Below are 26,131 nucleotides of genomic sequence, written 5' to 3'. Positions count from 1 at the left end.
AGAATAATAAATCGATGTTTCTATCTCCCTTCCTCTATCTCTCTAAAAAACCAATCAATCAAATCAAATCAAATAAAAAAAAGCTGTATGAGATAATATAACTCTCCTTTCCTGACCTATTTGTATGACAGCCTTGGATGATTTCTGGCAAAGTTGATGCTGTTTTCATTGTTTTGATATTATCTTCTTAGTTATTCCATGTTATTTCACATGGTTTTTCCTGTTAATCTGATGAGGAAATTGGAGGAAAACTGCAGTTATTAATTAAAAAAGAGCTTTAAAGAGGAATTCCTAATGTACTTTGAGTGGATGGCCTGACGATCACAGACCAGTTTCTGGCACATTAATCTTCCTATTACTTCGCTATCTGTGCTCTCTCTGTAAAGAGGAGGCACCAATGTCAGGTCCCAAGCTGCTCTTACCTGCCTTTGTTGTAGCTTCAAAGTCTCTCTCGTCATCCAGGTGAACTGCGGCCACATCTGACTGATCTGAGTCAAATATTTCAAACCTAAGCCAGCCAGCAGCTGTGTGGGGAGGGTGGGAAGAGGAATGCTATTGTCCTTTCCCAGGTCTGGTTTCATTTTGGCATCTCCCGGAATTAGGTCACAACCACTGCAGCTGTCGGAGCATTTGCATGCTTCTGGCTTCACAGTGCCCAGTGTCCTGTCCTGCTGCCATTTTAGCTATTTACCACTCTGGTGAGGTGTAAGGATCCATTCCCCCAGCTGAGCAGCCTAGGGCGATCCTGTTTTTCTGTTTGGTTTGAACCTTGAAATATGATCTTCATGGTATAATCACTCACTCCAGAAACTCCCACAAAGGGCCCTCAGGTTGGTGTCGTCTGGTTAAGTCGATTGGGACTCGCTGTGGCGTGTGGTTAGCGAGGACCTGCACTGCAGGGCTCAGGGCTGCCATTGCAGGCCTGTGCCACCAGCTGTCGCGGTGATGACCGGTGATGGTAGTGGTGGCCCGCCCTCGTGAGTTCACTTCAAGGAGACATGGCTGATGTCTAGTGAGGTCCGGAAGCTGGCTTTACTTTTATGCTTTCTTAATTGTTTCTGACACTGGCTGTTATAAATATATGAAATAAGGTAACTAACTGATCTGATCATAATTCCAAATGTCCTTCATTTCCTCGTTTCTGTATTCATTTAATGCAGTGGTTCTCAACCTTTCTAATGCCGCGACCCTTTAATACAGTTCCTCATGTTGTGGTGACCCCCAACCATAAAATTATTTTCGTTGCTACTTCATAACTGTAATTTTGCTACTGTTATGAATCGTAATGTAAATATCTGTGTTTTCCGATGGTCTTAGGCGACCCTTCTAGTGGGACCCACAGGTTGAGAACCGCTGCTGTAGAGCCTAAGACCATCGGAAAACACAGATATTTGCATTACAATTTATAACAGTAGCAAAATTACAGTTATGAAGTAGCAACGAAAATAATTCTATGGTTGGGTGTCACCACAACATGAGGAACTGTATTAAAGGGTCGTGGCATTAGAAAGGTTGAGAACCACTGATTTAATGCCTGTGAAACATAGGCCCAACCTGTTAGCATTTTTCAAAATACTTTTATGTCAGTTTATAGTGTAGCAGGGACTGTAGGCTACAGAAAAAAAAATATATATGTATACATATTTATATCGAGGCATCCCTGATTTTATAAATGTGTTTAGTTTGGTTATCCTAGTTTCCTATATTAATAAATTATCCCATAAACATGTTTTGTTTTTTTTTAAGCATGTGATTTGTGCACTGGAGGATAGAAAAGGCTTATTTTTTTCTGACGTCAGGAAATGAGTTCTTTCCCTGGCTATGAGCTAATGTTCTGATGCTTTCTTAAGGTGCTACAATAATTTTTAAAATTTTAGCCATAAGTGTATTTCGTAAAATAGGTTATGCACAGCCCTTTCTTAAGGGAGCACAGCATCTGTACAATTGAACCTATACTAAATGACTCGGGGTCGTCTGGCTAAGCCTCGCCATCACTGTGCTCTGGGAGGTGTTCGGTGATGGCCAGAGGGGCATCGAGGTGTGTGAAGGTGTGGCCTCTACACCCAGTGACTTCCCACTGCTGGGCCCCTGAAGGCCATGGCTCTGTTTCTCCCCATTTGAGGTCACTTCCCATTCCACACTGCTTCAAACAAGTTCCATCCTCCGTGCTTTAACCTGCCCTCTATTGGAAGGTGAGTGAAAGAAAAAGGAAGATTCGTTGGGCCTACCGCGTGCCAGCTGCATTTTCAGTAAGTCATTTCACAGTTATCTTAAGAGGTAGGGATTATTCCCACATTCACGGACAAGAGTGCTGAAGTTCAAAGAGGTTAAGCTACTCGGCCAGTTGTGCAAAGCCAATATTTAACTGAGTGTAAAATTCAAAACCATTTTTTTTTTTTTTTTTTGCTTGCCATATCACACTAAAATCCTCTGGGGAAGTCAAATGACTATCATTCTTTAACTCAACAAGTTTTTGTTAAGCACTCACCTGACTAGGCAGGGATGGCCTTTTCCTTCCTAAAGAGAGCTGGTTATGCCAAGTCTTTCCCTATCTATCTCTCTGTCCCTACTCTCTTCATCCAAACAGTTCCTGCCATCTTTACATCCTGTGTCAAGTCCAAGTTCCTAAGCCTGGCCTTGAGGCTCTCAAAGGCTCATAAAAGCACTGGAGAGAGACATCTGTAGTTCATCTTTCCTGTCCTGTGCAGGTGTGGCAGTGCCTGTGCCTGGAATGGGGGCACAGTGGGCATCTGCCTTCTGCTCTCCATGCAAACGTCTGTATGTTTATAGCGGCTGGCCACCGTGTCTTATGTAGTGGGCATTTAGTAATAGCCTATTGAACTTTTCCCCTGGAATCAGATGCATGACGTTGTGACAACTGTATTGAGTTGTTTTATTCTCTTGGTTTTGGCATCTGTGTTCCAGGTGCTGATCATGTGTCAAGTCTAAGGCATGACTGCATTGTTCTAGAAAAGATCTGTAAGGAGCTTGAAGCTCTGACCTACTACGCATCAGCCTAGATGTTTTATAGGACTATGTGTTTACCCATGAAACGGCTCTTAGGTTCCTTATTCTGAAGCAATTCCAGTGCCATGCTTTGGGGAACGCTTGAAATCTTAAAATCCCGAAATATTGCAAAGGACATCATTGTCATTATTCACGCCTTGCTAAAGTTCCGTTTATTTTCAACCCTGTAGTTTTCTTTATCTAAGTGCTTTTTCAATGTCTGTCACTGCAAACCTGGAGAGCAAGGAGACAGCCCAACCCCCCTCTTCCCTGGCCCGGATGTGTGGGAGAGCCTGCAGAGTGATAAGGACTGCTGAAGAGAAAGCTGGCTGCAGGTGGCTGGCCCTGGGAGCACGGAGATGCTTTGGCAAGATTCCTCAGGCTCTTCTGTTTCCCAATCATGCACATGGCATCTGTGCCCAGGGAAGCCCTCAGATTACAGCTGTGTAATTCGGGGTGTGTCCAAGGAAACCACATCCGTCTTTATGTTGTGGGTGTCACCGAAGGCGGGATACTCCTTTTGTATTAGGAATCCTTAATGCCCCGAGTAACCCTCTTTCCAAAGTCTTTCCTCTGTCCTCCTTCGAGGTGCTGAAGTGTGAGTGGTCCATCTGCCGTGCCACAGCAAGTGCCACCAGGCAGGGCTGCCTCCTTCCTCGCACCCTGCACCCACCTCCAGGGGCGACAAGCCAGGACAGAGGGGGTCTGTACGTTGTCTGCCCTTGACATTGCCAGTGGGGATGGCGGGGAAGCCACCGTGCCCGCTGGGTGACTGGAAATCCTTTCTCTTACGGGCACACTGTGTCATCTGTGCCCTCGTCAGCAGCCATTGCTCTCACGGAGGTTTTCTTTGTGGCTAATCCTTAGCTGCTCCAAACGGCTTGCTGTACGTTTAGTCCAGGCTGCTGTCCCCAGGGGAATGCAACTCTCCTGCCTCACACGCAATTAAAAATGTTGCTTTCCATTCCAATTTTCTAATGATTTTTTTTATCGTGCTTTAAAAAATTTGTTTTTAAAAAATTTAACCTTATAGGAAAGTTGTAAGAATTACAAAAGTAAAGTGAATACTTTCCAACTGGATTCATTACTTGCTTACATTTTGCCCCACGTGTGTTTTCTCTCTTCCACACTGTTATAATTAATTACATTTTCCCAAGCCATTTGAACGTAAGTTTTGAAGTTATCCCCCTTAGCCCTAAACATGTCAGCCTTATATCCAAAAATAAGGATATCTTTTCACTAAATGTAATATATTTATGAAAGTCAGGAAATGTAACATTGTTATGATTCTATATCCGAAGTGCTTTTATTTTAAAATTTTGTTGATTAGCCAAAATCCTGTATAGGGTATTTCCCAGTGCCAGCGTCCAGTCCAGGGTGGTACGTGCATTTCATCGCTACATTGTCCGGTCTTCCTGGAGGCCACCAGACGTTTTCTTATCCGCACCCAGCTCGGGGGCCACATTTCCATCAGCATGACTCCAAGGCTGGGGCAGAGGATCCTGGGGTTGGAGGCCTTGTCTTGCTTCCCACGCAGTATGATTCAAGCTGACAGTGACGGCCCCGCTCAGGAAGCTGGTCGTGACATGTCCATCTCACAGCGGAGAGGAAGTTGACTTGACATCTCTCTAAGGGCTTGAGCGGTTGCCCGGAGCTTGATGCTATGTGGATGCTGCATTCTGTCAGCTCGTTGCCAGACTTTGCTGCTAAAATCGCTGAATTGGGGAATAGCTTTCAGCTCTTTATCTCGGTGGCGATCTTTTGCTGTGTAGGATTTCCCGGGTACAGGCCAGCGCATGACTTCATTCTTCAGGGTATGCAGGCATCCCCACTCTGGCTGCCAGCTCAGTCCGTGCTTGCTGTGTAACTGCTGGGAACTGTCATGTGCTGGGCATCTGTGACTAACGCAGGGACAACACCGACAGATGGGTGTGCATAACGCTCTTCCTGCACCCCAAGGGTAACCCTGATGGGCATGTCGGTTTCTGGGTTGGTCCTCAGGAATTCCTGTAAAGGCTGCTGAGCCTGGTGTTCAGTCTAAATCTGTTCCCCTGATGATGAGGAATGGCCCTGGCTGAAATTGAATTAAAATGACTGGCTCAAGTGTCGTCTTTGGGCGGCTCCCAGAATCCAAGACTGCCTACAGGATAAAGTACTGCAGGAATGCAAACAGTAGTTCAGAAAATAAATCTACTTGTTCACCATATTTCCTCACAGAATGTGCAAGGAGGTAGAGGCTAGTGAGGGGTCTCTACCTGATTCCCCGTTCCTGAAAGCTAGCGATGGTGCCATGTCACCATTGTAACCTGTGGTCAGCTTTGTTAGGCCCATTGGCTGAGCTGTGCCCTGATCAGAATAGGCTGCACTTTTTTCTTTCTTTCGTGTGGTTTTTATGCTAAAAAGCTTTAAAATAAAATTGAAATCAAACCATATAAACATCTTTTTAGCCTTCTTTCTTCACCTAACAATATGTCATGAGTATGTTATCAGATTTGGAAATTTTTCTCAATAAGTCCATTTCATTTTTATGAGACATTTGGGATGACTCTAGTCTTTTATTTTTTAAAATCATTATTACTGGTCATTCTTATGGGTGACTTTCTTAGAATTCATAAAAGGAGCATTACTGAGTTGAAGGACATCCACCATATACATGCACTTTGTCAATTTGCTCTAAAATGTAATGTTTTCAAGTATTTGCAAGATTAATATATAGCTTTCTATTATTATTTTTGCACTTTCTTTCAATGTCAAACTCTCTCTGATCTGATTGTGTGTGGTGCTCACGTGTCGGTTTATATGATCTTTTGTGAAAGTATTGATGTGGGTCATTTCTGAGCTAACAATATGAGCTGTAACTGAATACAATGTTAGCTAAGGACGGGGCACTCTCTTACTATGGGAACTGTGGCTTACCTCCTTGATCCTTTTGTTTTGGAGTTCTTTGATATTCATAGTTATTTAGAACACATCCCAGGCCTTTCTGGCTTTGTTGATGTACTCAACTGGCCTGTGTAGGAGAATTATGCAATTTGCACATGGGAAAAAAATCAAATTTTATTGCAGTTGACTCTTCACTCTTTCATCTTTTTGTGATTTCCTACCTTCCTACCTTTCTTTCTTTATCCCGCCCTTCATCTCACTGAAAGGAAATGAGGTCATGCTTCACTTGACTCCCAGATTGCTTACATTTGAACTTGCATTTGGAGCTTAGCTGAGAGCTGAGAAGGACATGCAAAGTTATCTGAATCCTCAAGGTTAAGGGTGAGACCATCCTGTCAAACCCAGTGCCTCTATAGAGTGCCCAGCATTGTAACACACCCTAGTTCTTAGTGTCAGATTAGGAGGTGAAGAAAAATCTGTTAAAACAAAGTAGGATACAATAGAAAAAGTGTCAAAAGAACATCCCAGAACTTAAGAGGCCTTGCTCCCTGAGCTTATCTGGTCTGGGGCCAGTGGCCCTGTTAGCTCATACCTCTAAAGGATATTGTTCCCTCCCCCCCCCCCCCACCCCAAATGCCTGAGTAATGGTTCAGGGGGGAAAGAGGGGAAAGAGAGGGAGAGACTTATATTAATAAGTTTGAGTCAGTGGACCAAAGTAGTATGTGAAGACAGTTTACTTTCTAAAAAATGAATTATTTTTGGATTTAAAGAATTAATTTATGGGACTAGAATTGCCATTCCTTGATTTATTCAAAAAAGGGAGGCGTGACAGTGCATCTGTCAAAATACATTATTTTAACCTTTTACTTCTTTCTCCTCCCTCCCTCCTCCTCTCCCACCCTCCCTCTGTCCCTCTGAGGAGTTATCAGAAACTTGTCTTTGGATCTGGGCTGCCAGGGGGTAAAGAGGGATAGTTGCTAAGTTTTCAGTTTTCAGCAGGGGCCTGTGCAGCCTGGGCAGTTGACGGAGTTAATTCCAGAGGATAGAATTAATGATTCTCCCGGGAACAACCAACATGTTCCTGAGAGCTGAGAGCTTACATTTATGGTTTGCAACTCCTTCAAAGTTTAGTCTATGTTCTTCCCATGAATAAGGACTACAGTCTGTGGGCCTTCGACCTCAGAAACTAATTAACCCAGACTCGTGAGAAGTGTGGATTGAATGCCAACTCAGCCCTTGTACTGAATTCCTGATTTGGAAGAGGGTGGGGAACACGGCCTGGGGCGTCTGTTGGGAAAGTTGTCTTACTTAAAGACAACTGGGAATACAGCTGGGAATACAGCTGCTGCACTGCATTACTGCCAAACAGCTCTCAGGATGAGGATGTTCTGAACTTTGTCTTTTGATACAACTTTTACAGATGTTTGGGCTCTGAAAAAAAAATCTGGCCTACTTATTTCTTTGTTGAAGAATAGTAAACATTTAAATTTAATTTTGGATTTTTTTTAAGATTCATAGTTAGACGTTTATTTTTACTTGGTCCTAATGTACCTAGCCCAAGCTTACATTTCTTTACAATTCATAAAATAACGCTAATAAGTGTTTGCAAGAAATGATCTTCAAAATAATACACCATTTCAACTATTTGCATTTTCATTAATTATGCAGTTGGTAAAGCTTTTATTATCCCACACATGAGGTAAAATTAGCTGTTCATTCATTAAAAAAATAACATAAACTCCATGTTGATGATAATACAAAACTTGCTCATTTTTAATGCAGGTTTCAAAGTAGGTTTGTAAGGGGGTGATGTACATTTTCCCTTAATGATCTCCTTTTACTTGTTATCGGGAATGATTGGGTGATTTCCCAGTACTTACTGATTATATAGTACTCTCTAGTTTCTCATCGGAACTTAAGTTTCCAATTGCAAAGTGCTAGATGAAGTATAATATCATTTCATAAAGTTTCCAGATGGTTTTCTCTCTGGCTTGGAGTAGAGAAGGATATACCATGTATTTTTTTAGTCAATTTTCACTGAATCCTTTCCACTTTATATCCATAAAGGATATATCTTTCTCCTAGAAGGTTGAAAGCTAGTAGGGTTCAGCCAGGTAGAGATACCTGCTGGGGAGAAGTTTGAGTCATTTAATTGAAATTCAGATTCATAATTTTGAGTGCAGAACTCTGGCCCGCAACTCTCCACTCTGAGGAGCTCCTTGTGCTCATGAAGTCTGTGGAGCAGAAAATGTTGATTGGTTCTTTGCAACACTCGAAATGAAGTAAAGATTTTATATCCTATTCCTTGAGATGGGAAAATCATTAGGATTGAGTGGAAAATTTAGTAGGGCAGTAGATCAAGACAGCTTGGAAATATAGACCCTTAACCTGGTAGGAAATTCCAGGTAGGTGCTATTCATTAGTGCAGCTGAATCAGGAGACATGTGTTTCCCCTGAAAATGTTTTGTTTATACTTCCCTTACCATTGTCTGAACTCCAAACCCTTGTGCACCGTATTTCCTCTTAGTACAGTGGCATGATTATGGGATGGAAAGTGTCTCAGAGGTTGTTGATCTCTGTGTAATTTTGCCCAAATAAAGGCTAGAATTCAGAGTGAGGAGGAGAGATGAATAAGAAGATTTTAAAATCCCATACCCAAGTTATGCACATATTTTTGGATGTACTATAAATATACATCAACTTGTATATTGGATAGTTTAGCTATCACTAACCTGGAGGGGGGCAAGCATGTTTTGAAGTCAGCTTCATACTGTCATCTGTTGGGAGGGTTGATGGTTCAAGACCTTCGCAGAGGCAGCTTATTGTGGAAAGAGCCAGGTCTTTGGGATCAGGCCACCGAGCAGTTGTGCAGTTCTCATCTCCTCCACTTCGTGGCTGGTGCTGCTGGGCTCTCCAGATCTGTGCAACTGGAGCACTTTTCATGGTTTGGTGATGACGATTAGGTGCTTGAAAAAACATTGGCTCCTTTCCCTTCCTCCTCCCAGATGGGTTCAAAGACAACACACTCCATGTTATTGAAATTGGGAGTAGAATCACATGCAGGCGGAATGGCGGGGGAAGCCATGGGCTCCTTGTGTGTTTTTGAAATTCTTTACCAGGATTCCGTGTGTTCTGGCTTCTCCCTTGTTCATAGCTGGAATGTGGAGCCCATTCTGTCCTGTGGACTCACTGTGTGGTGGTCTTGAATGAGTCATCTCACTGTTACCCTTGAGATAGTCAGTATGTCCACGTGTGGCTCTGGCCTCCTTAGATGTCTTGTTCAGATGCGTGCTGAAGTTCCTGCTACGTGACAGGCACTGGACAGGGCACTAGGCATGAAAATAGGAAGAAATGTGTGTATTGTTAGGAGACAATGTCTGGCCAAGGGCCCAAATGCCTCTGCACTGATTTCCCTCACGCCGTCTTTGTGTGGCGAATCTCATAGGGAGTGGTAACGCGGTTTTCAAACCAAGTTTCTCACAGTGATGACACTCCAGCCAGATGCCAGGGTCAGTTCCCGCTGATGCAGATCCCTGATGTGTGCCTAAATGTCGAAGTATCCCCTTTGGGTGGACTCCCTTGGGGACAGTGGATATCAGTGCTTTCTAGGAGTGATTTAAATAGAGCCATCTCTCTGCATGTTGTGCCTTCCTTTGTGGTTTATGAAAATTGAGCCTTAAATACATTTTGAGGAATTTGAGGAGATGCTTGATTCAAAGGCTAGGGCATTCTTGGGCTGCTGGAGACTCAAAGAAGTACTTAGGCTTTCTTTTCCTAAATATAAGAAATGATGCTGTACACCTTAACTTTATGCAGGGATTGATGTATGTCAACTCCTGCCCGCCCCCCTCCCCCCCCACCGCTCTCTCTCTCACACACACAAATGGTAGTGCTCCAGGAGAATGTAGCCCACAGTAAGTAAGGAGGGCCCCAAATCTGGTAGGTGGAAAGGGAGCAACCATGAACAATTTGTTCAGAGAATCTAAAATTAGAACCAAACAGCAAAGCACTTGGTTGCCAGTGTCTAGAGAAGACAGCCCATTCTGTAGGAATGTGAGGAAGGCTTATGTGAGCAGAGAAATCTGTGGTGGGTTCATCTCTCCCTCCCAAGGATGACAGGCTGTCTCTTTTGATTGGCATGAGTCTCCAGCAAGAATGCTATTCGGAGAACATTGAGGCTTTAAGGAGAGTTAGCAGAATTTTTGAAGAAAACTTTTTTAAAAAAATATTTTTCTTATTGTGGTAAAATATACATAATTTACAACTTGCCATTTTAATCATTTTTTAAATGTACAGTTCAGCACCTTGAAGCACACTCATAGCCATCACCACAATTCATCTCCAGAGCTCTTCATTTTCTCCCCCTGAGACTATGCTCATTAAACAGAACAATACTAACACTTCATGTCAGTATGAGACCCATGAACTCCACACTTAGCTCTAGGAGACTAGGAAAGAGGATATTGTCTTGTAGTCTTTGTGGTGATACCTGGTCTTTGTTAAATGTGAACACTAAGGATGTAGGAGCCCGGTAAGTGATGGACTCATCCTCTGTGGAGAGGATACTTGTAGTGGTAACAAGGGGGAGGGGGTGCAGAGGTGGTGGTGGCATGGAACAGAAGGGTAGTCCCCAGCTTCAGAGATCAGGATAGAGTTTTAAGATTGGGTTGCATGATGACATAGTCTCAAGGGCAGCAACATTCAGAGGAACTGGCAACAGCTGCACATCTCACACATGGAGAAAAAGGAGCTGCCTGGGAGTGTGATATTTTGGTCAATGGTCCTACCTGTGCAATGCATGTCAGTTGACAGTAGTCCACCTCTAATTTCTGTGTTCATGACATCAAAAGAATTCAAGAAGAATGCTTGACTCATTTCAATTTAAAATTATAACATTTTCTCACGTTCTTAACACATTCTTAACAAGAAACTTTTACTTCTACTTTTTTTTTATGGACCAAAGCATTTGAAAACCATTCACAGATGACTGGACAGTGAGTTTTTCCTCTTCGTGGTGCAATGAACTGTTTCAGTAAAGATTTGCTCTGGTTTTCAAAGGAGGAAGGCCTGTGTTATGTCAGTTTCCTGTCTAGTCAACAGAGTAAAACAAAAGAGGAGAGATGGACCGCTTGATTCCTTCAACTCCTTAGGCTAAAATAAGATTTCCCTTCATGTGTTTTGCTCCACCTAGATTTTGTGGACAAGCCCTTTTAGAAAAGCATTATTGTTGATGGAATACTTTCAAGCAACTTGTTTTAGATTTGCACAAAGTTTAGAATAAACATGTTGTGCCAGACTACAGAGTGAATCATGGGTTGGTCACCAATGGAACTACCTAATTAGGGCCAATGAGCTAAAAAACAATAAAAATTAATTAAGATTGGGTGGATGGAGGAGGAGGAAATGATGGTTTGTCAAAGAAAAATAAAGGCTGGAGAATATTGCCTTAAAAAGGTAAAATACACAAATGAACAAGATGGAAAAACCCCAGTTATGTGTAGTTCTGAAAGTTCAGTAAAGTGCACACAGCAGCAACCACCCCAGGGCCAGAAGGGAAATGACAGAACCCTCAGTGGGCCCTGGCACCCAGATGTCATGCTGAGGACTTTGACACAGTGCAGTGTGCTCTGGGCTGGTCAGTATTGCCAGTTAATGTGAACCAATAGTTCATGTGTGAACCAGTAGATCAAGGCTGCATATACCCTACGTGTATTTTTCATTTTTAACGCTATGAAATGCATCTACCACTAAAACTATACTGAAAATAACTTAATTTTTACATTTTTAAAGATTTAATGATTGTGAATTTTAAAAAGAACATATATAATATACATATTAAAAATAGTGTGTTATTATTATTATTTTTTGGTATGGTAAGACTATCAAAAGCTCTAGTTAAATCTAAATTGAAATCTATGGCTGAGAAGCTAGTATTTTTAAAAATTAAAATATCAATTTGTTTTGCCTATTTTTATTTGTTGGATACTAGTAAAAAGGTGTTAAGCTGTAATCCACTCAACCAGTCTTCTACTTCATATGCAAAGACAAGGTATGGTTGACTAATTGTGCAGCCTGAGTAAATTTAACCTTTGAGGAAACACAACCCATACTATGAATTCACATATCTTTTTCAAGATATGTGGAGGTAAGACTATGAAAAGAATTTTCAACCTATAGCACTCTATCTATTCAAAAATACATTTCATTCAGATGGTTATAGATTGGATTCTGTTAACTTTAAATACATTTCAGTCACATACCTTTTAATTTAATTTAGCATATGTAGTAAGGGATACACTTCTGTTAGTCTCCAGTTTAGACCTCATTCATTGTCTTAGTTGTTGTATCATAGGACCTAACACATAATAAGCCATCCATCAATCTTAATCATATAGGTGAAAACCCTTATACTTATTCTCTGAGCAGCCTAATCAAAACAAAAACTCAATTTCTTTTATTGGCAAAAACAACTGGATTTGTCTGATTTCAAAAGAAATATAAATTTCTAAGTTGAGGGTGCTGTAGAGGTACACTGTGAATTGAAGAAAAAGGTGAATAAGTGATTTCAATAATTTGCCTATCATAAAGGAATATTTTCAGATATATACACACACAGACATGCCCAGAAACATATAATGCCTATACTTTTCTGTGAAAGTAGGATCAATAGCAAGCACAAAGTTTATATGACAAACAGTAATAGACTAAAAATATATGGTTGACCTGGACATATTGCAATTTCTATGTTAATTAGGATGCTGTTGATTTAAAAAAAATAAATTTATTGAGGTAACATTAGTTAATAACATATGTTTTAGGTATGTATGCTATTGATTCTTTACATGAGATTAATTTATGACCCCAAATCCCTTTACTAATTCAAGAGAACAGTGACCATGGCCACACAGGAGAGATTAGTGTTGGAATCTAACAACTAGGAACAAGTAAAGAAAAAGCAATTCAAATCAATTGAGTTATCACCTGGTATTGTATCTGCAAGTCATAAGGTGAATTGGAAGTGGAGGTCATTTTTACTATCTTGTCAAATCAGCTATTTTAACCCAAAGAAAAATTTATGCTGATGCTCTTAACTATCAGGTATTCTATTTACAGAGAAAAATAAAATTAACTGATCAACATGAATTTGATTGCATCATTATTATTGTAATATCCTAAGGATTTTATTTTTCATGTAATGTCTGACCAGGTTCTCCTTTTGAGTAGATGTATTAGCTTTTGGATCATTCAAATTTAATTTATTTCAAGAGCTGGTTTAACTCATTGCTTTTGGGGTGTCTTTCCCATATTCTATGCGGATTATTTCCTCTCTGTTCATTTACTTTTGTTCTTGTTAGTTTTCCCCCTTGCGTAATGCCTTGTTCCCTCAAATGCAGAAATAATAATGGACTATTCTAAAAATAAACCTTTACTTAGAGATTAACATAGAAATTTGAACTTTAGAATTGACAGTTTATAGCAAAGAAATTAAAGGTTTTCAAAGAGAATTAGCTGCCTGTCAGCATACAAAGATGATCATAAAAATGTGAAAATATAGTTATTAATAGCACATGGATTGTGTTTAATTAAAAATTCACTGTTAAGTGGTAGCAAAAGGCTTTCTAAAATTTTTTAGATGTTAACATGCTTAATATAAGTGCTTTGTCATTAGAAACAATATTTTTATTTCCACAAATCTCCTAAAACTGTTGTATTGTATACGTACTATGTAATGGGGAAATAAGTATCTAATGAATGTAAGTGAGAAAATAAAGTAGGGCTGTTTGTATGTCATTCAAATCAAAGGACCAGGGAAATGGAATGAGTTATATTGTCCATATTTTATTTATTTTATATTTATTTTCCTAGTACATTATGAATGGCTTAAGTTTGCTAAATATATATTTTTTAATTATCTTGTAAATGATAAGGTTTTTACAAGTTGTAAGACATGTTGGTATACATATGTAGTATTACATTTGTCAAGGGATTAGACCAGCAATTTTCAACCTTTTTCATCTCATGGCACACACAAACTAATTACTAAAATTGTGTGGCACACCAAAAAATATATTTTTGCCGATCTGACAAAAAATGGTATAATTTTGATTCATTCACACCAGGCAGTGTTGTTAAGTTGACAGTTATCATTTTTAAATTTGATAATCTAAGGGAAAAGAGGACAGTGCCCTAGTCAGGTATTGCATGTTTTAAAATTTCTTGTGGCATACCCGTTAAAAATCACTGGATTAGACCAGTTGGTTTCAACAACTTAAGGTTAAGGCTTGATTTTTTTTTCCCTTAAGTTTTAAGAGTAGGGCTCTCTCTGCTCGGGAACATAGTGGGGAAGTGTGGTTTGAAAATGACGACTTTCACAAGAACCTCAGAGGTATCTCGTGGCATCATCTCACACCCACAGTGTGAATACCACAGCATGTCATTGGGAAACCACGGCTTTGACCAGCAAAAGTTCAACTTCCTTCTGTGGTTTACCCCACTTTTTTCTTCTTTAACCATAAGTGTAGTACTTGTGTTTTTAGGTAGGTTATTTGAAAGCACCACTTATGGCTTGCAAAGTAGCATTTTGGGTCCACCATCCGTTATCTTCCATAAAGGCCCAATGAACTTGTTGAAGGGTTTAGTTGTGGCCCTGCTGGAGGAGGTCACATAGACATATCTCAGAGGGTCTTTGATCTTCTGTCGAATGCAGATCGGCATTGCCACACTGCCTTTCGGAGTATTCGTTACTCCACAGAGTTTATTACGTGAAATTTCATTCCATGAAATGTGTTTACATTTTTAAATTGAGTTTTCAAACTTGGTTTTAAAGATTAAAGCAAGTAATGTTATCCTTGGTGGGGAAGGGTGGTGTGTGTCTGATGTTTCCCAAAAGTGATTCCTCTGAGTTTGAAGAGCTGTACTGCAGCATTTTAGAATCTGTCATTTATAAAGAGGGCAGATCCTTCCACTTATTTTTGAAAAGTGTCTTTACAAATGAGTCTGGTATTTGAGACGGAGTGCAGGTATGAAAATTACACTTTAGCTTCATTCTGACTGGCTGGGATTGGCCTAAACTTGCATATTTTCCTGAAACATGTCCCATATCTGACAAGAAAGGTGAACAGCTATGATTGCTATCATAACAGGATAGTGTATAGTCTCTGTGCAATGCAAGTAGCAGCAAATTAACCAATATTATAATGTACTTGTTTGATACATAGTGCATGATTAGATTCTATCCAATAAGAAAGAATATCCGTTTTACTCTCCTTGGTACTGAAAATATTGTATATCTTCCCCATCTTGGAGCATGGTGTCTAGCTGTGTTAGAGTGGCATGCAAACCCTTCATCATATGGCTGAAATCTGCGTTTTCCTCTGCACCAGTATATGTTCCTGTGGTTCAATCCTCTGGAGATTTCTTAGTATTTCTCAATCCTCTGTACCTCCCATCTCCATATTGGTTCACACTGCTTCCTCCCTCTGAGATGCCTATGTTTGCCATCCCAGGCTCTGACATCTCGCCCAGAGTTCAGCGTTGCGTGCACCTGCCACCTCTATGAAGTATATGAAGTGTCTGGCCAGTCTCTGACATGGTGTGGTTACTAAACAAATGTTCATTCTCTTCTTCCATCTTTATCCCTTTCTCTCAGTGTATTATCCCAGACCAAAATAATTTTTCCTTCTTCAGCACCTGGTATTTTTATAGCAGCAGTAATAATCATCCTCCCAAGTTATTTAGTTTTATAGATATTTTTCTCCTCCTAGACTAGAATGTGCCTGCAGGAAGAGACCATGTGTTATTCATGGCCCCTCTCATCACCTAGGACAGTACATGAACATCAAGCAAGTTTATGTTCAGGTCAATAGCTCTAGTTGGACATTACATGAGGGAGGAGGTTGAAATGATTGGCTGAAATGAAGTTTGGGGATTGTCTGCTGGATCAACAATATTTCTTGCATAAGGATTTACATTATTTCTTGCATCCATGAATATAATCATGAGTTAAGTAAAGTTTGAAGAATATGAAACACATAGCATGACATTGGAATAAAAATCTTCACATAACTCAAAAACAGTTTAATTAAACCAGTGGTAACAAGATTACCACTTTTTTTTCTGAAACAATATTTTAAATCAGTACTTTCTTCCAAGATTAGCAACATCACCAACCTCCCCTGTTACTTCCCTTTGAAAAATGTTTTTGGCTCTGTCCTGGCTACTGGCAGTGTCCCTTTTGTGCCCACCATCTGTTCCACACACCAGGTGTTGTGCGCTCTTGGTCTATGCTTTATCTCACCTTTGCCTCTTATAGTAATGCCTCCTCCCCATGCCTACCTTCTCTCACTACTCCAATAGGATCTGTGTCCCTTGGACAGGGCCTAAGACTCCCTCCTCGGTGTGTCTGTGGGACAGCTCACCTCTCTTGTGGGTGCATTGTTATTCTAATTTCTCACTTCCTCATCCCACTCGGTACCATGTTCATCTCTGCATTCTCTGCAATAGGGGAGCCTATGCCAGATGCAGAATATATATTAAAATCCTATCATTCTCTTGGTCAAATTGGGCACTGAGACTAAGTGTAAGTGGATGGATGGTCCAGTCCGACCTGGGATAGCTTCTATTCCTGCTAATGTACCCTGTGAGAGCTGGACTTGGGATTGAAATAAAGGTGGATATCTGAGTGGCAGTGGCCAAACTGGAGTGGGGAAGGAGCAAAGACTGGTTTGTATTTTGAAGCCATAGAGAGAGGAAAGATGAGAAATAAAAATAACTAGTAGAGCTCCATGTACTCTAACCCAAAAGAGGAGTTGCACATTTTTCCAGAGTTGGAGGAAATAGTCCAACTTTTTTTTTTTTTCATGCCTGGCTGGGTAAAATTTGCTGTTCTTCAGAGTGGCTGGAAAATGTTTATTTGTGGTTCTCGTTAAAGCATCTTTGATGGGATGAGTCAGTGTGGAAGGTGGGGGCACTGGAGGGAAGGAAGGAAAGGTGAAGACTGTATGGGGGGAAAGGGAGAGCTGGTGAGAAAAGAGGTCAGGGAACCTGGAGAGAATAGCTAAGGTGAGAAATTTACTGATGAAATATTTCTCCTCTGAAACTAGGTAAGTTGAGTTTCACCTAGGGCCAAAAAGTCTCTACATCCACTCCTTTGCCCTGGACAGTCACTTGCTCTGGGAGAATTTTCCAGGGAGCGTAGGAGGACCCCTGGGCTGGCAACTTGCCCAGATCAACTCCTCTGCATTTGTACACCAGGTCAGTGAGTCAGCAACCACCAGGAGAGCCCCCGTGACTCCCCCAGTTCAAACCTCCAGGCAGTGTTTCTACCCGTGGGTCCCAGTGGACACACTCAGCCCACCAACTCGTTTCACACACGGCCAACGGAATTGTGGTCACATGGCAACTACTTATAGTCACATCTGTTTGCAGCTGGACTAGACCAGTGACCTGGAGGTGAAATGCTGGGCCTCATTGTCATTTCCTACAGCCCAGCCTGTTCCTAGGGAGGGACATTTAATGTCCAGCCCCACTGAATGGAGGAAAGGGAAGAAAAGAAATGAAAGCGAGTCAACAAAAAAGGTCCGATGGGGGAAAGCAAGAACAGAATTGCAATCACATGTTGATGGTCAGAGGAGCCAAGCAAACACCCTCATTTCATCAACGCGTGTTGTTTGCTGGGAGCCCTGCGCAGGCCCTGCAGAGTCAGTCTCTAATGAGAAACAGTCCAGCATGCATTTCACATGCACAACCCTTAGTCACACTATGAGAGAGAGAGAGATGTCGCTCATCAGAAGTTCAGTTTGTTTCTCCAATGTTTCATGTGAACTTGTGTTGTTGTTTTTTTGCCAAGAATGTATCAACACTCGTAGTTGTTTTCAAATTAGGGCAGAAATAAGTTTAAAAAGTAGTAAGGATGTTCTGTTTTCATGTTTTCCACGATTGGATGAAACAGAAAGATTATTCAATTTAATTAAATTCTTCTTTCTGTTGAATTAATGATGAAGAATTATTTTCACATCTTTTGAATCACATCTATCTTACATTTCCCACAACAAAATGAAGATAATGTAATAATGAACCAGCACATGGACTCTTAAGCACCCTTAAATCTGCAATGCCAAGCCTATTTTTGGAAGTTTAAAAATGTTGTGCAAATGTAAGCTCTTTAAGAAATAGTTATTTGTACTTCAACACTTGGCCATTCTTTTGCTTTCTATTTTTTAAAATAATTTTAAAATTCTATGCACACTTTTTGGGAGATACATCTTATTAAGGAAATACACAGCTCAATGCATCTAGCGCAAAGGGAGCTCCACCCATGAAACAGAAGCCAGATTGTGAGCCAGAATGTTTCCAGAAGCCAAGAAACCCCTTGGGTCTCCTCCCATCACTAATAGCCCCCAAGAGTAACCACTATCCAACTTCGTTTTGTTTAGTTTTGAAATTTATGTCACCATAAATGGAATCACCCAGTGTGTTCTTTTGCGCCAGGCTGCAGTTTGCTCGGTATTACGTCGGTGAGATCCATCCATGTTGTCGCCAGGGTATGCACAGTGTGTAGACGGCTCCAGTGTGTGAATGCATACCAGTGTGCATTAATCCAGTCAACTGTTTCAAATTGGGGCTGCTGTGTATAGTGCTGCTATGAACACTCTCAAGTGTGCCTTTTTAAAAATAATTGAAGTACAACAAAAAGAATAGAATTGTAAGTTCACAGCTCCATGGTTTTACAGTTGAAACCACCCACCCATGTAATGACCACCCTGATGAAGCACAGAATGTTTCCAGAAACCTCCCTCGTACCCCTGTTAGTCAACTTCACCAAAGTCACCACTCTTCTGACTTCTTTCACCAAAGGTAGTTTCAGTTGTCCTTGCACTGACTGCAGTGGGACCATATGGTGTGCTCTTCTGCTGAAAAAGTTTTAAGATTTTTTTTCAGGGCAATCCTCTCGGGGTGGGAATGCATGGAGGTGTAGCGAGTCATTTTCCAGAACCTCATGGTAGTAAACAAAATTTTAAAACAAAAATGATCAAAAATAGCATATGCTAGTTAAAATCACAATCAAGGTGGAAGTTAGGAAATAAATACTTAAATCCTCTACATATACTCTATATTTTTATGATGTTTTCTTATCCAAAAAGAGTATTGCCTGTTTTTTGTTTGTTTGTTTTTGATGGTCATCTTTTATATACCACACCAACATGTTTTGGTAATGAAATATAATTTAAAATGATAGAATTGAAAAGCTCAAACTCCAGCAGTATGTGATAAGGACAAACATAGTTTAATTAAGATAGTTTTAGTAATAAAAACACGTAAGTATGTCTTTTGATGCACGCCAGCAGGCGTCACTGTGGGGCATCCACCAGGAGTGGAATTGCTGGGAAAGCCGTGTGTGAGTGGTGAGCTGCCAGTTTTCCAGAGTGGTCAGCCCTCTTGAAAATCCCCCCAGGTGGGTCTGAAAGTTTCACTTTGGTTTCTGCACACTTTTAATTTCTGCTCAAGTAGCCCTAATAAATATTTCTTTGCTCCATATATTTCTTTAGTTGGATAGATACTTATTCAAAAAGATTCCCTGAAGAAGTGCTACCACCAGAGAGAAAATTGGGGCAGTAATATCACCACAAAACTATTTTGACATTTTGCACAGCATCTGGAATGTGCAAAGGAATTTGAAAGATAAGCTGTTTAAACTTGGCAGATCTCCACATGTCCCTATTTGGTGGGATATGAAACACATAAAAATTGTTAAACGCTGTGATTTAAAGACCTATCTCCCATCAGAAGCAGGAAAAAATACCAGAAAACTCAGGATTTCACTCTGCTTCATTCATTCCTACAGTAGATGTGTCACAGATAACAAATTGGCATGGTAGTGCCCCCCCCTTTCACACACACACACACACACACACACACACACACACACACATCAGTTGGTGTCCCTTAGTTAAGTAAAAAGGTACACTCCAAACAGAATTGGCCAACCTTCCCCTTCCTGCATCTGCACCACGTGGAACTCACTTTAATGTTGAGAAGAACTCCCTGTTGGTCTGTAGATCAGAGAAAGACCGGAAATAGGCTTCGTTTCAAATTAAAGTCGTTGACCTCCATCATTTCCCTTCCTTCTTTGGCACAAATGCTCTATATCGTAAATCTTTGGGAATTTTTAGAACTTAACATACTTTATCGGATTAATGCTGATGGTTTGACTCTCTGAAAATCTTTAATTGGGGCATGAAAGAAAGTTTGAATAATACAAATTGCCTTATCATACCCTGAGAAGTATACAGAAACTCATACATAATTTAAAAGTTATTTACTTTAAGGGTTATTTTGTTGTACCTTTCGCAGTCTTTTCGGATTGTATTATTTGTTTGTGTTTCAAGTTGGTCCCTGCTATTGAAGAGGTGTGTGCGCACGTGTATCTGACAGAGGTCACTGAGAATGATGCATTTTTTTTTTTCTGTTTCAAATACAACTAATTGAGTTCAGCTTCCATCTGGAGGTCATTTATTCTACTCTCATGGTAAATTATTGGCTGGTTTTCGTTACGTTTTTCTACAGTTTTAAGGGTATGAATGACAATGTTTTCCTAAGCGCTTTCCAGGGTTCTCTTTTCCACATTGGTCTGGGTGACCCACGTATCTTTTGGCCATCAGTGGTCTACTTCAAGCATGCCTCGTTTATTTGGCCCGTGTTAGCCTGTGAGTTTGACATGCTTGGTCTACTTCTATAAGAGAGACTGAGACTCACAACCCTTTGACCTTTGGGATCTTCAGCCACATTCCTCATGACCGTTTTCGTCTGCCATGACAATTTGGGTTAAGCAATGGCCTTACGGGAAGAAAGCATAGGCATTGCTGTAGGGACTTGGAGCTAATTTACTTGACGTTAGCACTCCAATGAGGGGAAAGGCAGAAAGAAAGAGTGTGTGTACTTCACAAAATGTACAAGTTCTTCCCATTCTAGAATCTGAAACAGATGAGATGGGAACTAGTTGATGGGGCCCAATATATTTCAGATGTTGGGAAAAATGAGCAGCCTCATAATTCCCTCAGATGTGCAGCCAGTAGGGAGCTGTTGAGTCTGTGAGACTGCGTATATCTTTTAATATTGCTGAGAGGTCCAGATGCAAAATGTAATTCCTCAGGAAGTCAAGAAATTTATGACATAGCCTTTAACATGTAGGTCACCAAAGAAATTGTGAATCTGAGTAACACATATAGTTTATTTGCCCTTTCAATATAGTCATTCTAGTAATTCACCTGGAAGATTAAAATTTGCATTACTCAAAGGCTTTTATTTTAATTAACTATTTCAAAATCATGCATGGCACCTGATTAAAAGGGGAAGCTTAGAGTGTCATTTGTATTCTTTTTAGCAGTGTGTTCTTGAATCACAAAATACCTATCTGTGCTAAGGTGATAGCCAGCATGGGCCATGATGTGACAGCGATTATAAAGGACCAGAACAGTGATATTTCAAGATAGAGTTTATTTAGCAAAGTAAATGTGCAGTTTAAGATTTTTGTTTGCTTTCTAAAAATTAGGTTTTGTTTTGTTAGTTTTTTACATAGGTATTTACATACTAGGCCACCCAGAATGTAAAGCAAACATCCTGGTCTAAAAAAATGCCCTTTGTTCTGAAAAGTTGACCATAATCTAAATGTTTTTAGAATTATTGATTCTTTCGAATTGCCTTCTAGGGCCTGAATTGGTACTAAAATTTCCCAAATGAATAAAGCAGATAAGGAGCCATGAATGTCTTTGGTCTGAGAATTGAGAAAATCTTGCTTGATATAAGCTGATGGGGGCAGATGAGGGTACTTTATTTCTATAATAGAGCCTATAAAAAAGGCTGTAGTCCTTTATTTATTTTTAAATTTTTATTTATTGATTGACTTGAGAGAGAAAGAGAGAGAGAAGGGTGGGGCCGGGGAGGGGAGAGAGAGAGAAACATCGATTTGTTGTTCCACTTATGTATGCATTCACTGGTTGCTTCTTGTATGTGCCCTGATTGGAGATCAAATCTGCAACCTTGACATATCTGGACAACGCTCTAACAAGCTGAGCTACCCTACCAGGGCAGTCCTTTACTTTTCGCTTTAGATTTTCCCCAATGTTTGTCATGACCTGAAGTGCTGCCCAAAGCAAAACTGATTATTTGTTACCCTCAGACTGGGTATGTTTCTGTAGCAAAGGCTCATGAAGCAACTTGACCTCAACATCCACAATTGTGCCCCTGTAACCTCTTATCTGGGGTCCCCTGTCATTAAGGCATTACTGATAGCTTAAGGGAACAGTTCCAGGAAATTCATTTTTATAACTTCCCTCAAATTAAATTAAGATAAGCCTCTGAGATTTTATCAACAGAGAAAAACCCAGAATTAGTAGAGAAAAACCCAGAATTACCAGAAAGTCCTTTTCGGCTTAAGCCATTGGATTCCCTAATTGGAAGTTTTGAAGAACTGTTACTGAACTCTGAGTAGAAAAGCCCACACTGCTTCAGGCTGTTGATGGGTTTCTGCCAGCTAAGTCTGCGTGGTAGGTAGACAGTTCCTCTGCGGACTATACAAATAAATGAGCCTTCACCTAGTTGCTATTTCCTTCCTGTACCTGTAGGAGTGGAATGGAGTTTAGCTGAGTTTAAAGAGCAGAGCTGTTTCTGAACCTGGCTCAGAAGCAGGAAAGTTGTGGGGAATGAGGTAGTAAGAGAGGGGAGGCCAACCTGGAGCCTGTGACTTGAAGCTACCTCACCTGTTGGGCTTTCCTGGTTTAAGGACTCACCTAGCCGCTCTGGGCAGCTCCAGGGACCCATGCACCCCCGAGAACCTCCACTCTTCTCTGTGTAGTCTGGGAATCTGGAATGGTCTCACAATCATGGCTGAGTTCCCTTTTTGTAGTTTCCCCCCAGTGATGCTATGCAGTAATACCCTGTGAGTTGACATGCCAGTGGATTATTGTCTATGGTTGTTATTTAAGGTTGATTAACCTTTTGCACTCGGATGTCGAGTGCTACTCGACACGGTCAGCATTAGAATAAAGGAATCGAGAAAAAAGCAAGAGAGTGCAAAGGGTTAAATGGACACCACCTCCACCACCACCAACAAAATGACAGTAATTGGGAACCTACTACTCTATTTCATCAATTCTGAGATGCCCATTCATTGGTGTTTTAACAATTCTAAAATTGGGTAGATCTAACAATTGATGTGCCATTGTTCAGTCAGTGGTGTTCTTTACTTCCTAATGTCAGTTTTACAACCGGTGTAGTCTCAGAGAGAGGGTCTGGTCCGGCCCCCAAAGTGCTTATGGGGTGCTGGGGAGACATACGCGTAAAGGGCTATAAGGAACATGATAAAGGTCGCGGTAGAGGCATGTAGTCAACCTTTTATGGGAACCCACGTAGCGAGTAGTCAGTGCTCATCTGGGTATTGGACAAGAGATGGTGATGTTGAGGGAGGCACACCTCTTGAGTCTCTCAGCACTTGTATTCGTGCATTTTGGAGGAACCTTCCGGAGCACAGGTTTAAGATTTCAGCCTCATGTGTTTGGTCACCAAAACCCAGAATGTGAAGCAAACTGCAAACGAACATGGATTGATTAAAAAATTGCCCAAAATGTGAGCCAGGGAAAGAAACAGAACCATAATCTCAGGAGTCTGGATTGCTGTCAATTGTCCCCATTTCCAAAATATAAAATTAAGAACAGCTTACTGTCTTGGAGGGACTTGTTTAGGTTTCACGAATAAAATAAATATCTTCAGATGCAGTTGTTTTATGCAGATCTTCATGGCAATGGAGCCTAGATGAGTATATTGTTTTAAAAAATAGACTTCACCTGATCACAGTATGATTAACAGTATGGTTTTCTTTTCAAGAAACTTATCACCTGAAACAAAATTCAGCTACACATTTTATCTTAGACTTACAGGCTCCTTAAAATTATTTCTGTCATACCCTCTTATATTCTGTCCACAATACCTCGGCCTGTTTTGGTTTAAAATCTGGGTTCTTCTATGGAAATTGCAACTCTATGTAGGTACCGTCATATGTTTACCTTTTATTGTGTTGGAAGTTTTACATAATGTAAGTTGGGTTCTAATTTCAGCCTCATTCTTGCATGTTACATTAAGCCTCCTAATTCAGTTTTCACATCTGTAGAATGGGGGTGATAGCTGACTGTAGCACTTGAACACATTAGTTCTCTTCTTCTCTAGCTTTTATTACATGCTTGAATTCTTTTCTGTGCAGTTTTAACATTGATTTACATGCTAGAAATGAACTACAAGGGACATTTTGTTGTTGAATGTTCTTTAGTTGAATATTCAAGCTTTAATTGGGTTTAAAATCAGTTCTTTAGGTTTTGGGATTAAAAATGAGCTCCAAATGCCGTTTGGCATGCCTGTATTTCCCTGGGAATGAGAGGGACGAAGCATGGACTCTGCCCTCCTAAGCCACCGTCCCTGGTCTCACATCTTAAACTCGTAAATCAGAAGTGTGACATTTTCATCGCCTTGTATCCTATTAACATAATCTCTTAGAAAGTCCACTTCAAAAGTATAAGTGACAGTCTTCACTTTTTGGACTAAGTTATGCTTTGATGTGTCCTACTCCAGGATTGCTCTTCTATCTATTAGGTCAAGAGAGATGAACCATAGGACAAATACGTGACCAGCCCCATTAGGGCAAATCTAGATGTCACATACTTGAAGACTGTGCTCATAATAACAGGGTAGGACTTTCCCATTAATAGGTGAAGATGCCAAAATCATTTCATTTCAGATGTGGACCTCAATTTGCAAGAGTTCTTCTATTTAAAGACTTTTTTTCTCTTCCTTCCAGGGTGGTGGATGTGCTGGCTCCGGCTGTGGGAAATGTGACTGCCAGGGAGTGAAGGGACAAAAGGTAAGTAGCCAAAACTTAAGTAACTACAGTTCCTTTTGAATTGCCATCAGTGTGGAATGTATTAGCAACTACTTTTAAGCCACCAAATAATCATCATTTCAAGTTAAAGCCTTATTACTATTTTAATAATTTCCCCAGAGCAATACAAATGAAACAAAATAAGGTTTAACATTATTGCTGCGAATCTTAACAGTTATTCTCCAAAGATTGTACTAATTAGTGGCAATTAATGTAGGAAAAGGGATTTGGTTCATTTTCCTCTTTTGATTCTAGAGGGAACAAGTGTATTGGAAGAAAGTCTGTCACGTCAACAGTATTCTTTGAAATTAATGTATAAGAGCTAAACTTAGCCTTTTTCTGAAAAAAGAAGAAAGTTTTATTGAACCTGTGGGCTTCTATTCAAATTAGTATTTAAAAATTTTTTAAAAATCATTTTTATTTTTCAATTACAGTTGAAATACAATATTATATTAGTTTCAGGTGTACACCCCAGTGATTAGACATTATAAAACTTACTAAGTGATCATCCTGGAAATCTCATACCCATCTGACACCATACACAGTTGTTAGAATATTACTGACTATATTCCCTATGCTGTGCTTATACTCCCATGACTACACTATAACTATCAATTTCTACCTCTAAATCCCTTACCTTTTCACCCATCTCTCCAGTTCCCCTCCCATCTTGTAACCATCAAAATGTTCTTTATATCTGTGAGTCTGTTTCTGTTCTGCTTGTTTGTTTATTTTGATTTCTAGATTTTAATTCATAACATACTTGTCTAGATTCATTTACAAAAAACAGTAAATATTTATTGTTTCCCAAATGTAAAATGAAAATATTTTTTTCTAAGCAAGCACTTCTCCTCCCTCTCATTTAAGCACCAGGGATCATTTTCTTTGAAGGGCAAGTCATATCTGTGCTTTTCAGACATGAGAGAAGTTGCCTATCTGGTTTTTACCCAGGGATAGTGCAGCATCCTAAACCTGTCTGGGAGTCACCATGGAAACCAGGCCTGGCAGTGGGAAAACATGGCCAATAAACCAGTCCGCCTCCCATGAGGGAGCACTCAGCGGTTGGGGTCATGTGGAAGGGAGTGAGCCCCAGTGGACCACTGCCTGCTTTCGGGGAGATGAAGGTGTCAGCCAGGCTAGCACGAGCGTTTTTCTCTCACTCATGGCCTGCTGAAGGTGTATGGGATCCCAGACTCTCACTTTTGAAATTCAGCGAATTCTGTTTTACAGAAAATGGTGTTATTTCTTTTTAACTACTTGCTGAAATGCCAACATTATTCTTTAAAAAAATATGTTGACAGTTGTTGACACTACTAC

At 40.4% G+C, this 26,131-nt stretch overlaps 1 protein-coding gene across 1 annotated transcript in view; it reads left to right on the top strand.

Annotated features, from left to right (window-relative positions):
- COL4A1 (collagen type IV alpha 1 chain) overlaps positions 1 to 26,131 on the top strand; it is a 138,730-nt gene that overhangs the window by 34,314 nt on the left and 78,285 nt on the right. Inside the window, exon 2 of the mRNA XM_054719964.1 lies at positions 24,734 to 24,796. Within this exon, the coding sequence (XP_054575939.1) occupies positions 24,734 to 24,796 (63 nt within the window). The remainder of the gene's footprint in view (positions 1 to 24,733; positions 24,797 to 26,131) is intronic.

The sequence above is a fragment of the Eptesicus fuscus genome, chromosome 8, assembly GCF_027574615.1.
Source record: "Eptesicus fuscus isolate TK198812 chromosome 8, DD_ASM_mEF_20220401, whole genome shotgun sequence".
Lineage (NCBI taxonomy): Eukaryota > Metazoa > Chordata > Mammalia > Chiroptera > Vespertilionidae > Eptesicus > Eptesicus fuscus.
Note: the sequence above shows the minus strand (reverse complement) of the source record. Positions and strands in the feature narration are given on the sequence as shown.